The following is a 14,945-nucleotide window of genomic DNA, read 5'->3' as shown; positions in this document are numbered from 1 at the left end:
CAGGACAACCGCATTGACTCAGCTATTGGTTTGTCACAGTCACAGTCATCAGTAAAGTGGGCACAACACATAGAACAGCACATGATGGATTTATTTGCCAAATTAATGGTTAAACTACTGGAGGAAATTGAAGAAACATGACAAAAGTAAAATCACATCGGCTACACTTTACTAAAAACAACAACAACAACATAAACAAACAAACACATGTATAATGCACAGCAGAGGTAATAAACAGTAACAGGAAGCCGTTTAATTGCATATAACTGTACGATCACTGATCCAGGGTCAGTCTGGTGCATTCCTGGCGAAATGCCTCCAGGTAATGTGACTCCCTGACTGATTGGAGATCAGTTCGTCACTGAACACTGAACAGCCACACAATTTATTTAATATCCAGAGGGATCTGCTGCCATCTTGTGGCTGCAGCTCTGTCATGACACTGGCACAGTCGTCGAGAACCCATGTACTGCTCATTTTTTTGGTCTGATCTGCGAAGGTCTTGAGGTTTGAGGTTTGTGCTACCACCAAACTGCTCTTCCTGGTCTCCTTTGTTAAAGATTTATTACTGATGAAGAAATGACAAACTATGCAAAGGTTCTTCTGATTTTGTAGATTTCTATTACAGAAAATTAGATGCACTCTGGATGGCATCATGTGCACATCAGTCTGATAGACCATGGGATGGCTTTATCATCCACAGGTAGAAAATACAATTTCTGCAATAAAATGATAGATGTTTATGTGATGAAAGGCGATAGAGTGAAAAGAAAAGCTGTTTTACTTTGTGTCTTAAGTTGTATTCACAGGTCACACTTAAAGTCTCAGCTAATTTTCACATCTGATAGTCCACATCTGCTCCTTTTCAGAACTCCTTAGACAATACATTAGAGAAACATACATTCAGGTTGTGTCATTGTAATGTCAGAGTCTGTGTTTAATTAAAGATCACACAGACATAGAAGCCTATTTTTCAACCATGATGACAATATGTGAAAAAAAAACTGTCAAACCCATTGCCTTCTGACATGGACAGAAAACTTATTTTTAAAAAAAGGCTTGAGCCAAAATTCAATTACTTCACATTTTCAGCCACAAATGCTGCCCACTATTAAAAGGAGACCAAATGGCAACCTTTTCAAGGACAAGAGACATCTCTTCTCTAGCTTTGTGTTCCTGGTATCCTGTCCCCGGTCTCTATAGCCAGAGCAATGAATGCCTGTTCGGCACTGGAGGGGATCATGCTGTTTCCATATTGTACCCCTGGGCCTCCCCACAGCAGTGGCCCACATGGGAAAGCAGGCCAGGCGCTGGGATAAACCAATTACACCCCAGTCTGGGTGGACTCCTGCCGGTACACCAAGCAGCAGCTCTGGGCTGAGACCTCCTGGACTCGATCCCCTTGAGAGCCTGCTGGAATTCCCAGAAATGAGAATTGTGTGGTCTCAAAAGCCTGCAGAGAGGCTATATTTTGCTTGGAAATTTGACATGGTGGACCCGTGGGACAATATGGACGGAGGAGAGTACCAGCTGGGCTTCTGTAGGCTGAAAAAGCAGTTTTGCGAGGCTTATTTTTTGGCACTATTTAACAAATAGGATTTTTTTTTGTAACCATTAACAATTTCTTATATACTGACATCACTGGACAACAACATTTTTTAAAATGTAAAACACACTGAGTATCAGAAGTTGCATATGTCAAATCTGTCACTTCTTAAAATAAAGACATCAATTGCCCAAAAACCTTAAAAAGTTTAAAGCCTTAAAAAGGCTGCTGATACCTTAGACATACATGCTACTTAGTGTTTTAGCTGTGACTGACACATGCAACATGCATATGATGAGAAGAAACACAGGGAAACATGGAGTTTGATGGGAATGTGTAGCAGAAAGAGAAAATGTTGGGGAAGTGAACGCTAACCCCTACTCTGGCTCCTCTAATTCATAAGCCCTGATGGTTTCTAGATGACAGCAGCTGTGACAATGGTCATTATGTCTGCCAGAGGCCTTGTCACTGCAGGGCCATTGTGTAGGCCCTATTCACCACACACTCATTTACACTTTCATTGGCAGCTATTTAGTCCTCATAAAAAGTTCAACACACCAATTTGTGAGCCTTGCTCAGCCAAGGAGAAGTGTGGAATAGGCTAAGAAAGCAGTTTCTTTAAAAGTCAATTAATTGTACCCCTCTTGTGGGAGGGCCCAAAGGGGGGACCTCCAGACTTTGGGGCCTCACATCTGTCCATTCATCTTCTTGAGCTTGATGCAGAAACTACGCAACCCGAAAGAAAAGTCTGATTCAGGGCTTTGGCTATTTAAGAAGATTTTTGTACTTCGTTTTATGATAGGCTGATCCTATTATCATAAGAATATGAGGGGGAAAAGATGGAAAGCAGAAGGAAAAGGGCCAGAATAAGCTTGTGGGGTGCATTAGTTCTAAAACCCTCTTTAAAATACAGAAATTATGCAGCATATGATGTGAAACGAGTATAAGTTCATTTAGGTCTTTACTGAGCCACCTATCAAAAAGAGCATGGAGTCTTAAGGGGCTGGTGCATTCATGTGAGCTCATGAAATTTACATTTTTATGTACTGGTCATGAACTCAGCTCACTTCTAAACACTTTATCAGTCACAGCTATATGAAGGAACTAGATTCTCTAAAAAAATTAAAGAAAATTAAAAACATGTATCAGAAACCGAACAGTTAAAAGCCATGTGCCCATCGTTCTGTTGCATATTGAAACAACTTGTGGCTGCAACAACCAGGATAAACAAAAATGACAAAAAAACATATAACACAGTTAAACATACAAGACAAAGAGGATTTGAAACTTCATTGCAGATGAATTCTATTAAAAATAACTCCACAGTCATATGTGTACAAGCCTATTCACTAAGACAGTTCAGCCAGCTAAGTGAACAACAGCCAGTGCAGGGAGAAGCACAAAGACAGAGCAGCAACCCATCCCCTTCCTAGTCTCCCAGGACCATGGGCAATGGGAAAGAGACAAAGACAGTCCCTCTGTGAGCCTCAGTGCAGGAGGCCCTGCTGTTTGCCCCTGTTCTTTTACAGCAAATGTGTTTTTCACCAGCAATTTAGCAGTTTTGTCCCCTGGTGGCTGGATGCCACCTTGATGGCACATGATGACATTACAGGGATCCTACAGAGCCAGGATGCTTGTGGATAAAGACTGCTGTAACGAGTGCTATAAAACAACACACTTTCTCAGTCTAAGGGAAAGTCACAGGAATTCTGATGTGCCGCCCGGGCAGTCTGGTACACAGACAGGAAGTCTTTGTATCGTGGGGCACACCCTAACCAAGCTTCCCCGAAGTGTTCTGACCCTGTGAAAAGAAACTCTCCGTCCCCAGGCTTCACATTGCACTGTAGGAGTGTGTTCACACGCCCATGCCAAGATGAGATAGACTGAGATGACCCCGGATCCACTTGCTGCTCAAACACTCCCGTGCGCTGCCAGTACACCCTCACCGCTGACACCTCCACCAATGACGTCTGATGTTCAGAGTCATGGGAGACATTCATAATATAGCCTCGAACAACTGAAAAGTAAATAACAGAATTCCTATTACTGTGTTTATAAATTCAATGCATAAAGTAAATCAAATTTTAAAATAAGTCTGCAGAAGCCTCCACCAAATAATGTCTCTCTTTTCTGCCTTTTGTTTTTCTTCTTTCGTCATTTTCACCTTTTTCCTGAGCACTTTTCAAACATCAAACCACTCTGTGACTCCCCTAACATCTGTTTGACCTCCTCTGCACAGCCAGCACACACCAGACATTCAGAACAGTTTTTAAACTTTATCATTGTAACACTAATCAGTGGTGGGTGACGCAAAAGGGACAATATTACAATCTGCAAATGCTCCATTACCAGTACAAGTTCTGTGTTCAGAATCTGAAGTAAGAGTAGAAAACCATTATCAGCAAACTACTCAGGAAGGCCTCAATTGGTGTTTAAGCCTACATAATCTCTACCATTGTGTTGTATAGGGCAGTAAGTAACAGATTTTGAGATTAAATATGTACCTACCAAAGTCGCTGTTGCAAATGGCCAGGAGGAGTTCTGTGTCGCTGCAGGGCCGACATGAAGCTGTGGATAGAGAAAATTGATAGGTAGCTATATTTTTCTTAATATAACCATCTATCAGTCATAATCAACCTCTCCCAAATTGTGCATGACCCATAGCTTTATGCCTGATGTTGGGTGATAGATGGGTGTGTTCCTCCTTCCTACCACTTCACTGACCTAAAATCTGACACACATACCAGCTTCATTCATCTCCCTCCTCACATCAAAGAATAAAGAAACAAGGGGTTAGAAAAAGGAATGCTCCTCCTGTGTTTGTCCTCCTTTAAGTGCTCAGCCTCCAGATGAAAGCCCCTCACTAGTCTTGACCCCATGTTTGACTCCTATTGTATCTACCTAATTGAATGACCCCCGTGCCAATGTCGGAGTCAAACATTCTGCCAGACTGGCAATACAGAAAAGATAAACCAGCAGCTGTCTATTATGAACACAGAATGACATCACCCCATTGGAAAGGCCCGCACACATGGATAAATGCTAATAAACACATATGCACAATAATAAGGCATTTGTGGAATCTGGAAAGTATTTGCAGTCTCAATTCAGACCCGTTGGCCTGGTGCCCTCTACTGCCCTGTGGTCTGCTCTGTCTTCTCTGCTTTGTCCATGGATGGAAACCAGACAGCCAGACAAAACACAAGACTGACCTGCAGCTGCATACTCCAGTCGCTCTGTAATTAAATAACCACTATTTTTTCCTACAGAATCAGGATTCATCTGTTAAAAGTTCCTCACACTCCACTTATTTAAAACACCTGCAAAAGTCATTAAATTATGCAATACATTACTTTCAAACTGGATTAGAATATTTGGTGCCAGTTCTGACGAAGATTTAGAAATAATAATGAACAGCTTTTTAATAGTTTAGTGTTCGCTAATTTTAGTAGATACAACTGTATACCAATTAAACAAAACCCTTTTACTGGTGATGATTTATTTTCATTTGGATAGAAATGTTGGCTGTTTAGCAATAAATGGTTAATGAATGAATTGTGGTCTCAATCTTCTGCAGCTGTTTTCCAGAGGTTAAAGGGCTGATGTGGTGCAACCAGTTAGAGGGACTTTTTTTTCACAACATGGCAACCCAAACGGTTGTATTAATGATTTATAAAGAGTAGAAAATAACATTTTCACAAGTACTATGTACAGTGATGGCATTTAATTTTGAGTATTTCCAAGTTTGCCACTTTTGTACTTCTGAGCATCTCTGAGCAAAATGTAGGTTGTGCTACTTTTATCTGAAGGCTTTTGTTACTGGTTATTTTTTAAAATGAACAAACTACATTAAACACTGAAAATAATATTATAAAATCAGTATTCCACAATTTTGGCTTCTAACTTCTTATATAAAACGAATCCTGTATTTTTGTCAGATGCATATGAGTCCTGCGATAATTCCGCAGCTCCACTAAACACACATTTACCTCCTGAACTACTAGATCAAACTTGTCTACATTAGTAAAATCAACCGTCCAATAATGTCATGTATGAGATTTTACTTGTAAACAAATTATTAGATTTTTGAATGCAGGCCTGTAAATAATACAAGGCTCGAGAGAACGATGCGTTAAACATTAATAAAAGCTTTAGGGTTATTATTTAGGACTGATCTTCATGAACCTAAATCAGAGCTGTAGTCTACTCACTCTGCACATCTCTGTGGTCCAGGTTGGCCGCAGCGATCCTGTGTCCCAGCAGCTCGTATCTGAAGCCCATCGTGCGTCTGCTCCAGTGTCCATCACTCTGAGGGCTGGCTTGGAGGTAGATGGCGGACTTGTGTGGTCCATCTGGCCGAAAACAGAACACCTGCTCTGACCGCCCGCCATCCGTCACCAGCACCTCCAGCTCCCCGTCCCGTTCAACGAACACGCTGGCTCCGCGGAAGGAGGGAAACGGTTTGATGCAGACGGAGGTGTGCCGGGAGGAGGACAAGTTGGGCTCTAAGACTACCCGAAGAGCGTGGCCCGGGTACACCCACCTCACCCAGCCCTCTGTGCAGCGCAGCCGAACCTGGAGTACAAGCCTGGAGTCCACACCAGCTGCAAAACCGCTGAATTCAACAGGAAACAGTGAGTGATTAATAATTGACAAGGAACCTGTTTCCATGGATGAAGGTGACACTAACGACTTTATCAACTGGTAATAAATAACTGTCCAATAATCTATAACTTATAACAGCCCACTGAACAGGCCAAACACACATTTAAGGTTGTCAGATCGTAGAAGAAGTCAAATTGTTTGTGTTTACTAATGCAGCTCGAAATGTTGGAAAGACATTAATAAATGTTTGGATATTGATCCATCAGGTCCGCAGTCATGCATGTCAGGTCATTAATAAAGGCGTCGTCAGGCCTGCAGTTATATGGTTTAGAAATGTACCAGATCACCTTTCTTGAAGTATGCAAACAGAAATACAGAAACTGTTCTAATTCATCTTTAGCAAGTGATTTATTAAACATTAGTAAGAACATGGGTCTCTATTTTAAATCCTTTATAAAGGTGACTTTATTAGACACCGTGTCTTGCCTTACAAATGTCCTATTTCATCTTAAACAGTTCCCTTCTCTGTTTCAAAATGCGACAAATGAGAAAAGTTACTGACCTTCCAGTCCAGTTGCACAGATCAGCAGCGCAGTGTCGTAACTGCAGAGCCAGAAAAAACGATAAAATCTTCCCATTTGGAAACATCTCGACCACACAAAGATAAAAACCCAGAAAGAAGTAGTGGACGCCAGTGCATGGCTGGAAAGCTTGTCGATGTGTTTATGAGAGTAGAAGAGCTCTGCTGCAGCCCAGCGCTGCCAGCAAATGCGTCTCTCCCTCTCTCTCTCTTTCTCCCCCCTCTCTCTCATGCACACACAACAGTCTCTCTTATTCTCTAAATAGGGTTGATCCAGTTGTTGGGGACTGCTGGTCTCTGCAGGTCTTTGTCTTTGCTCTCTAAAGAGACAATTAGTGTGAAAGGCTTCAGCCATCTGTTAACATCCGTGCGCTGCTTGGACAATAATTCATTTGCTTTAAAAGGCTCTTAGCGCGTCATCATTTTCCTTTACACACGTCTCACTTAGTTGGACTTTGGGCATTTTATTGAGTCAGTGCAAACTTTACATCGAAGAGGATTATTATGATCTAATATCGTTGCAGAAAGGTCAACAATAAAAGACTAATAAAGAAAAGAAAAATGAAAATCCATAGAAGCGTCTGTTCCTGTGCTTGAGCTTCATCTAGCGGCGGGACGATGCAAAGCACAGTCCCCTCACATCTGGAAGGCGAATCGTGTGGTGCTGCAGGCTTTTTCAGCCCCAAGAAACCGACAGCAGGAGGAGGCTGCAACTCAGCAGCCGCTAATATTGTAGATGAAAACAAACTGCAGTGCGTCATCAGCTTCCACCAATAAGTCATCCAAAAATGATCGCTGAGTTTTAACCTGCGGGGCTTTAGTGCGGAAATCATTTGGCTTGGTTTCAAAGTCTCGCTGGTGGCGACATCTTGTGGAGATGAACTCTGTGGACCGTGGCGGTGCAGGCCACATTTACAGTGTGTCTGCAGCTTCTCTCAGGGTTTGCGTATGGCCCATATAGGCCCCGAGGCAGCATCAGATCAAAGGGCTGAGGTTTTTGATGCGTATGTCGTTGAGTAAATTACACTCACATGGAGAATTCGCCCAGATGTTGTCGCAGCTGCGGGGAAAGTCTTTGCTGCTCAAAGTCACGAAACCTCGAAATATGGGCGAGAACTTCAATTTAATGACATTTGTCGTCAAAACTTTGAAACTACACACGCACAGAAGGTCCCAGGAGAATGCGGTGATGACTGACTGATGCATGGTAGATATGACTGCAAGTGTGTTTTTATGACTTTGCTGTAAAACAATTTTCTAGAAAACTGTGCTTCGGTTTCATTTTCTTTGGGATATTAACCTGTTATTAGGTCACTCAGATTTAAAATGCCCATTAGTGAACCAGAAACCAGACCAGTTCTACAGCAGTACCGGGCCCTGTGTCCCAGAGTGACAAAGCAAAGTCAAATGAATGGAGGCTTTGTGCCTGGAAGAAGTGGCCTCTCATTGGCAGCCTGGATCCCTCATACACTGTAGGCCCAAAGGACCAAGGTGACGCAAACCGTGTCCTGCTGGGACAAAACTCGGCGTCTACATCATCCTCAAACATTCACATTTTAAACCTCAGTTCATCCAAACCGACACGGGGTCACAGCTTCATTGGTTGACCCCACAGTGTCCGCACAGCAGGGCGCCTTTAAATCAACTATAAGAAGCGTTTACAGTGTGTCTGGTTAAATGAAGTAAAACAACCATGCTGCTGTCTGCTCTGAGGCCTAACTCCACCTCTGGAGTCTGTCCCCGTGTAATTTGACCGCGCACAATAAACGGCAGCTGTTTGTCAGAAACGATAACCATTATGATGATAATCAAACAAGAGCAACATCTTTTCTATGTTTGCCGCTGTAATTAGGCCACAACTGTAGCATATATGTTCATTCTCACAACACAGCTGTTTTTACTGCTGCTGCTTTAAAATGATAAAAACTCAAATGTAAACGCAAATTAATTCCAGGACTCCTTCAGCTTTTAAACAGGACCCTCGCTGTTTGAACACAAAAGCTGAGGTCGCATAAACATTTCTGACAAACTAATGGAAAGATGTGATGATGATCACTAGTCTCACGTGACAGGTAACCTCCTTATGCAAAACTACGACAGAAAAAAATGTCTATTTTTAAAGGATTTTAATTATTTCCCCCAAACAGCTGTTTGAATAATTCTTACAAACCAAAAGTTGATCAGTAGAAATTATCAGACCCTTTTTAAACTTGAGCCCAACACAGAAAATAAGTAAAATCAGTGGAGCCAAACATTTGTAAATTTGGATTTGGGCTCATTATAAACAACAATTTGTTATTGTTATTGAGGTTTTCTTGATGTGCTTAGGTTTAATTTACCTTTAACCAAATATCACTGATGATTTCGATTATTGAACATGCTCCTATTGCCTGCAAACATCCACAATCATTTGTTTGGATCCCGAAAAAAAAACAAAAAAACATCCTATGTATTTGACTCCACTTCAATTCAGATCTGTGTTGAACAAACACGGTTTTTGATTAAAAGGTTGAAAGAGCTGATTGGAAATGACTGCAGATAAAAAAAAGTAAATGCTTGGAGCGTTAGATTTTTATATTATCTAGCAAAGTATATTGTTGAGGTAATAGTGTGGAATTATTCAGCCGAGGCTGTTTATGGTGAACTTGTTTCTGTGCCTGAGTCTTAAGGTGACAGCAGTGATAGAGAAACACTCCTTCAAGCTACAGTTTCACTCTTCCCTTTAATCTTATCAGCAGCGTATTAAATATGTGTATGTACACGTTTGAAAGTTACATAGAAAAAATATAGTATTACAGTAGGCTTGTTAGTAGTAAGTAAAACAATTGTTTAGGCGTATATTTGTATATATTCGCCTCATCTGACCTTCATCCAAAGCACATACTCATCTTTTGTCTCTGAAAAAGCCTTTGTCCGTGCTGCTCTCTCTGATGGTGACTGTCAGAAAGTTCATGGTGACATCTGTCACTGTCACAGTGTCCAGGTTGGTGAAACTCGGGGTCCAGGCAGGTCGCTCGGATGAATCAGGTCTGGACTCGGACTCTGTGGAGATGGCAGCAGATTGTTTCCGGGGCAGGCAGCACTTCTTCATCTGTTGGTTCCGGTGTTGTGCAGAGTGCTTCAGCTTGCTGGACTGAGGAATAGACATCCTGTTCAAACAATTAGTCCTGTGTCCACCCGGGTCACTTTTATGCACATCTGAACTGAATGCGCAGGAGTAAGACAAACCAGCGCCCCCCACGTGTCTCTGCTCGCTGCAGGTTTTGGGTGTTATCGTGGTCTCCTCCTGAAACCTCCTGGTCAGCTGGATGAGGCTGTGATCGGATGTCTCTCCATGATGATGCAGGCGTCGGGACATTTTGTGTGACATCGGTTCCTCCAGTAACCTGCTCCTCTTGCAGTCCGGCTCTAGTGAGCTGTTCCCATCATCTCTGTCGTAATGCAAATGCAGCTTCGGTTTGCGTCCTCTCTTTTTGGGGAACCGGACGAATTCTTGGGGAATGAGAGCAGCTGGTGCAGTCGGTCTGGGCCTCCTCTCTGGCTCAGGTGGTCGGACTTGGACACTTTCTCCTCTGTTGACCGCGCTCGGTGGGAAGATTGTGGGAACCACTGTACGTAAACCCTCCCGGGCCCTGGGTGTTATGACAGGCTCTGGGATTGGATAGGAAACCTGGATCCCTCTGGGAGCTTCTCTTCTAAATTCATAGATCTTTTCTTTGGCTTTGGCTTTGGCCTGAGGACAAAGCAAATAAAGTTTATTAAAGAGGCTTCCAGAGATAAAAATGTGGAGTAAATGTAAAGGTTTAAGAGAAGCAGCTGGAGGTCTGTTTCTAGGCCTGTTTTGTTTTTAAAGGGAAACGAGGCTATGAAAGGCAAAATGAGTCAGATATAAAATCATTGTATTATGTGATGTTGTTTAAAATGCACAGACCCTGTAGACAAGTTGACTCCAAAAACCATGAGGTAACTGATTCTAACATTTACTCTGTTTAGGTGAATCTGAACCAAAGTCCAGCACTTTCAAAATGAATAAGACCAGAACTGTCATATAATGAAAAAGATTCATCTGTGTAGCAGTTTGACGCGCCTCACAAACGAAAGAAGATTAAATGAAAATCCGAGAAATGCACATCAAAATATTCCCCCCACCTTTAAGAGAAATGTCTCAGGTTTGGGTCCCCTCTTCTTCGGTCCGAACAGCTCCCTTTCACGTTCTCTGTTGAAAGAAAATCATGAGAAGAATCATTAAGTCACATTAAATTCTTCTTTCTTATTTAGTCTGCAATTAAATAATAAAAGCTTCATTTCTTCAGTGATCTGATGTTTGTAGTTTTCTGGCTGTTTGGATTAAAAATCAGTTCCTCTAAAACGACAAATGTCTCAGAATAAATCAGACAACTTGGCTTTGTGGAGCATCACATCTCGCAGCTATTTGCATTGGAAAATATCCTCTCACAACTCAAGACACTTGTCACCACTTTCTCTGCGAAAAGTGAGATTTAAAGATTAAAATCGAGACTAACTGTCTCGTTTATCTGGACATTTTTTGTAGCGCACAGTCCGCGGTGCCATTTCGTTTGTGCACAGAGGCCTACTGCTGCGCTGTGAAAAACCTCACCTCTCCTCGAAGGCAGTGAACAGTCGTGCATCCAGAATGTTTTCCTCCGGCTCCCAGGTGCTGTACCTGTGTCACAACAGCAAAGGGGAGAAGTGTTTGACACGATACTGAGAGCCGATCACTTATCGACGCGCACACACGCGCGTTAAAATACTTTTATCAAAGCAATCTTGCTGCGTGTGCTGCAGTTACAGACTACGTAGCGGACAGTGACGCATGGTGAACCCAGCCATTTGCTAAAGCTAGTATGGACTTTAACACAGCCCAGCGGGCTGCTCCTCACACATTTACCGCCCCTGTGGGGGAACACACAAGCCAACACACACACAGCAGGCTGCACTACAGTACAAAGAGCAGATGAAATGGATAAAAACATCCACGAGCTGAGTAACGACAGTGTGAGCTGGTGCAGTTGTACGCGCGGCCAGGATGGAGCGCTGTCCTTCACAGCCTCGGTTAATATACTCACTTCTGAGACCAACCCTTCCATTTCACGAGATATTCCCAACGACCCTGCAAAAGAGATCCGTAACAGATTCGGGTTATCACACTGTTGCCTCTTGGCGCAGAACAAACAAATGGTTGCGTAATAGGTGTGGAGATACAGCCTGTGGCTAAAGAAAAGCAGCGAATACCCGTCTGATTCGCCGTTTAATGATGGACTCGGCTGCGAAGACACTCTCACCAACAGCCGAGAGCTCCATGATTCACCATGCACCTCGTTTATTTCTGTCTCTTTTATTATTTTTGGCTTCCCCGTGTCCTCTTCGGGTTGTTTAATTTCGCACATCCCATAATACGCAATCTGAAGAGGACGTCATCACGTCTTTTTCTGTTGCCAGGCGCCCCAGTCAGTAGGACGGATCGTGGTAGAGCACATTGGCTCAGTTGTTGCTACGTGCTCCGGGTTTCTGAGTGAAGGGGAGGAGCCCCGCTGCTCTGGCTGCTGTACAGGAATGTCTGGCACAGTGGAACAAGCAAAGTCACAGGCTCCCGGCGCGGGTCGACGGACCCCCTGAAGTCCCTGTGGAGTCCCAATTAAAAAGAAATAATAGTACAATTTTATTTGAATTCAAAAGATCAGAAATCAAAATGAGAGAGAAGAATGGCAAATATTTTCTCCGCATAGCCTGATATATCCTTAAATACAAGCCATTTGTCCAAACAACAGCAAATATTATACGTTATATATAAAAGCATGAATAATAACGATAAACCTGAAACTAATATATTAACAAATACATGTCTGTGCATGAACGTTGCAGCGGCCAATTAGTTCCATATATGGTCATTTACAGTTATGTCCCACTTGAAAAGCGTGAGGTTAAAACATTTCGCTCGGTTAGTTTGACTGAACATCAGGCACATCTGGAATCGTCTCTAAGTTCATGAGTGTTTAAATAAATTGTTTGATAAAGTTTGTGACAACAGATTAATGCACAGCTTCATCCGTTTCCTGTTCACGTAGCTGAGTATTTAAAGACATGTCATGCGTAATTGGACTTTTGCGCACTGTGGCTAAACTAAAATTAAAGGCACATTACGTCTCTGTGAACATGACGCAGTTTTTACTGTCGTCAGATGATGTTAATACCAAAAAACATGTGAAGAAAAAATTAACACAAATCAGTGAGTTTTGAGTTGATTTGTTTTAATGATGATTCTAGAGGGTTGAGCTACATTTTATTGCCGCACATGCTCAACCCTTTGCACATACTAAATGCCATTTGCGTATATGATTAACGAACAGTGACATTTTTACAGGGCGCACTGTCGAACCAAATGACCTGAGCGGTAAATATGGCGCAAAATGAGCGGCTTCGTTTTGATTGCCGCACTCAAAAAGAGAATGGTTTTAATTAAATACATGTAAGAGCTTCGATTTTGATGGGCTAAATAACATTTTGAGTTTGGGACGTTGAAGTGCTTGACAGGCTTTAATTTTTGTAAAAGCAAGCTGCTAAAATGAGAGTTGAAGTGTAAATTTACCTGGAAAACTGGACTTCAGCCACTGTTTTAACTATTTTACCTACCTATTTTAAATTTCAGGTTAAATTTGCTTTTTGTCCAGTTGCCTGTTTGTGTGAAACAATCCCCCAAAACGTGTGTAGAACCTGCTGTTTTATACTACTCTATTTCTGTGATCATCCTGAAGTTTTTATTGATGCAGGGACAATAAAGCGTTTTCATCTTTAAAATGTAAATCTTCATGTTCGTTTCTTCTTATTTAAACATGCTCATAGGGGCCTATTGCTTTCTTATTCTAACTAGTATTATTCTTATCATTATTGTTATTAATAATATTATTTTATTTTTTATTATTTACCTGGAATTTCACAAATAAAACTAAATTACAATATAGAATAATTTAATCAAACTATAAGTATTTCTGTGATTAGGAACATTCTTCTACTACTTCTTATTCTTATTAATATTAATGATCACAATATTTGTCTAACATAACAGTCAGGCTTTTCTGGCATATAAGATGAATACCTCTATGCTGGGCCTGATAATATACACTTGTTCTACTGATTATTTACACAAATTAATGGTAAACACCTATGAAAATAGGAGTGAAGTGAGGAATTGTATCTTGTGCTGTCATTTTCTCCAGGCCTCTGGGACAATTTTCAATATGTCTGCATTTTTCTTTTTAAGTGAAAAATGAAGATTTAATATTCCAATATTAAATTTAACACAAATCTTATATTTTGGCCTTAAATAATGCAATAAATATTTTAAAAACTATTTGTACCTGAAGGCAACACCATAATTCTCAATGCTCTCACTGCATTGAACAGAAGGTCAAATAGATTCTCTTTAAAAATTCTGTCATTTATTTGAAACTCTCTACGCAACATACATTTATTTACTTAATGCATTTTCAGATTCAGTTTTTTTTATGGTTCTCTTAGACTTTTCCAAAATGAATTTAAAGAGAACAAGCAGATGCAAAGCTGTGCAGGCCTGATAGAGTCACTAAATGAATGGAACAAGTGTAAAGACTCCTCATCAGTTTTCTTCCACCAAAACGTTTTTGTTGCTGCTGTTCCTGAGTGTTTGCGGACCAGTCACCTCTGTTGTCTGAATTATTTGCCCACTGTGGTGATATTGAACAGATCCTGTTGCTTTTATTTGCGCAGGGTTGAAATGGGGCACGAATCCTCATTATTAGACACGAATTTAGCAGAAAGTCTCAGTGTTATTGGGGAAGATTGTCTACAAATGCATCTGCCTACAGTTTTAATCAGTGATCTCCAGAAACACATAAAAACTGGAGCAAATTTGGCTTCGTATGAAAGCAAAGATGCAGGTTTTTAATTCGGTGTAATTGTTTGAAAGATTAATTGGATGTGAGTGAGATATGGCAGATTTGAGTTTTTGAAGTGAGCACAGGCAGGGAGACAGTCTGACAGGCTGTCCCCTGGAGAGCTGCTGCGGGATTCAGTCCGACTTCCTTCTCGATCATATATATTAAAGATCATGAATGATCGGCTGTTTTATTTGCTGCTGTCTGTCTGCTTTAAATTTCCCCGCTGTGGCGCAGACAAAGGCGGGTGCGCCGCAGACAAAAGATGCGTTGTGGCTGCAGC

The 14,945-nt window shown here is 41.5% G+C and overlaps 2 protein-coding genes across 2 annotated transcripts; both read right to left on the bottom strand.

Annotated features, from left to right (window-relative positions):
* Window positions 1-404: 404 nt before the first annotated feature.
* On the bottom strand, window positions 405-6,862 carry LOC113141200 (meteorin-like protein). The gene is made up of 4 exons (XM_026325470.1): window positions 6,714-6,862; window positions 5,758-6,161; window positions 4,055-4,114; window positions 405-3,563 (listed from the first exon to the last, which is right to left on the bottom strand). Exons 1-4 carry the CDS (start codon window positions 6,797-6,799, stop codon window positions 3,229-3,231), a joined length of 885 nt encoding a protein of 294 aa, XP_026181255.1. The 5' UTR covers window positions 6,800-6,862; the 3' UTR covers window positions 405-3,228.
* A 2,572-nt stretch (window positions 6,863-9,434) lies between these two features.
* Window positions 9,435-12,248, bottom strand: cbx8a (chromobox homolog 8a (Pc class homolog, Drosophila)). Its single transcript, XM_026325467.1, has 5 exons — window positions 11,985-12,248; window positions 11,819-11,862; window positions 11,350-11,415; window positions 10,881-10,947; window positions 9,435-10,464 (listed from the first exon to the last, which is right to left on the bottom strand). The coding sequence occupies exons 1-5, from the start codon at window positions 12,051-12,053 to the stop codon at window positions 9,616-9,618; spliced, it is 1,095 nt and encodes a 364-aa protein (XP_026181252.1). The 5' UTR covers window positions 12,054-12,248; the 3' UTR covers window positions 9,435-9,615.
* Between the last annotated feature and the right edge of the window lie 2,697 nt (window positions 12,249-14,945).

This window comes from Mastacembelus armatus, chromosome 8 (genome assembly GCF_900324485.2).
Source record: "Mastacembelus armatus chromosome 8, fMasArm1.2, whole genome shotgun sequence".
Classification (NCBI taxonomy): domain Eukaryota; kingdom Metazoa; phylum Chordata; class Actinopteri; order Synbranchiformes; family Mastacembelidae; genus Mastacembelus; species Mastacembelus armatus.
Note: the sequence above shows the minus strand (reverse complement) of the source record. Positions and strands in the feature narration are given on the sequence as shown.

Bases quoted from the DNA above. Each gene is read 5' to 3' on its own strand.
- LOC113141200 (XM_026325470.1), bottom strand. From the start codon at position 6,799: ATGTTTCCAAATGGGAAGATTTTATCGTTTTTTCTGGCTCTGCAGTTA. The intron at 6,162-6,713 runs GTCAGTAACTTT...TGTTGAATTCAG, and splicing joins CTGTGCAACTGGACTGGAAG to CGGTTTTGCAGCTGGTGTGG. The intron at 3,564-4,054 runs GTAGGTACATAT...TTTACTTTTCAG, and splicing joins CATTTGCAACAGCGACTTTG to TTGTTCGAGGCTATATTATG.
- cbx8a (XM_026325467.1), bottom strand. From the start codon at position 12,053: ATGGAGCTCTCGGCTGTTGGTGAGAGTGTCTTCGCAGCCGAGTCCATC. The intron at 11,863-11,984 runs GTATTCGCTGCT...TCTCTTTTGCAG, and splicing joins TTAAACGGCGAATCAGACGG to GGTCGTTGGGAATATCTCGT. The intron at 10,465-10,880 runs GTGGGGGGAATA...CTTTGTCCTCAG, and splicing joins CTGAGACATTTCTCTTAAAG to GCCAAAGCCAAAGCCAAAGA.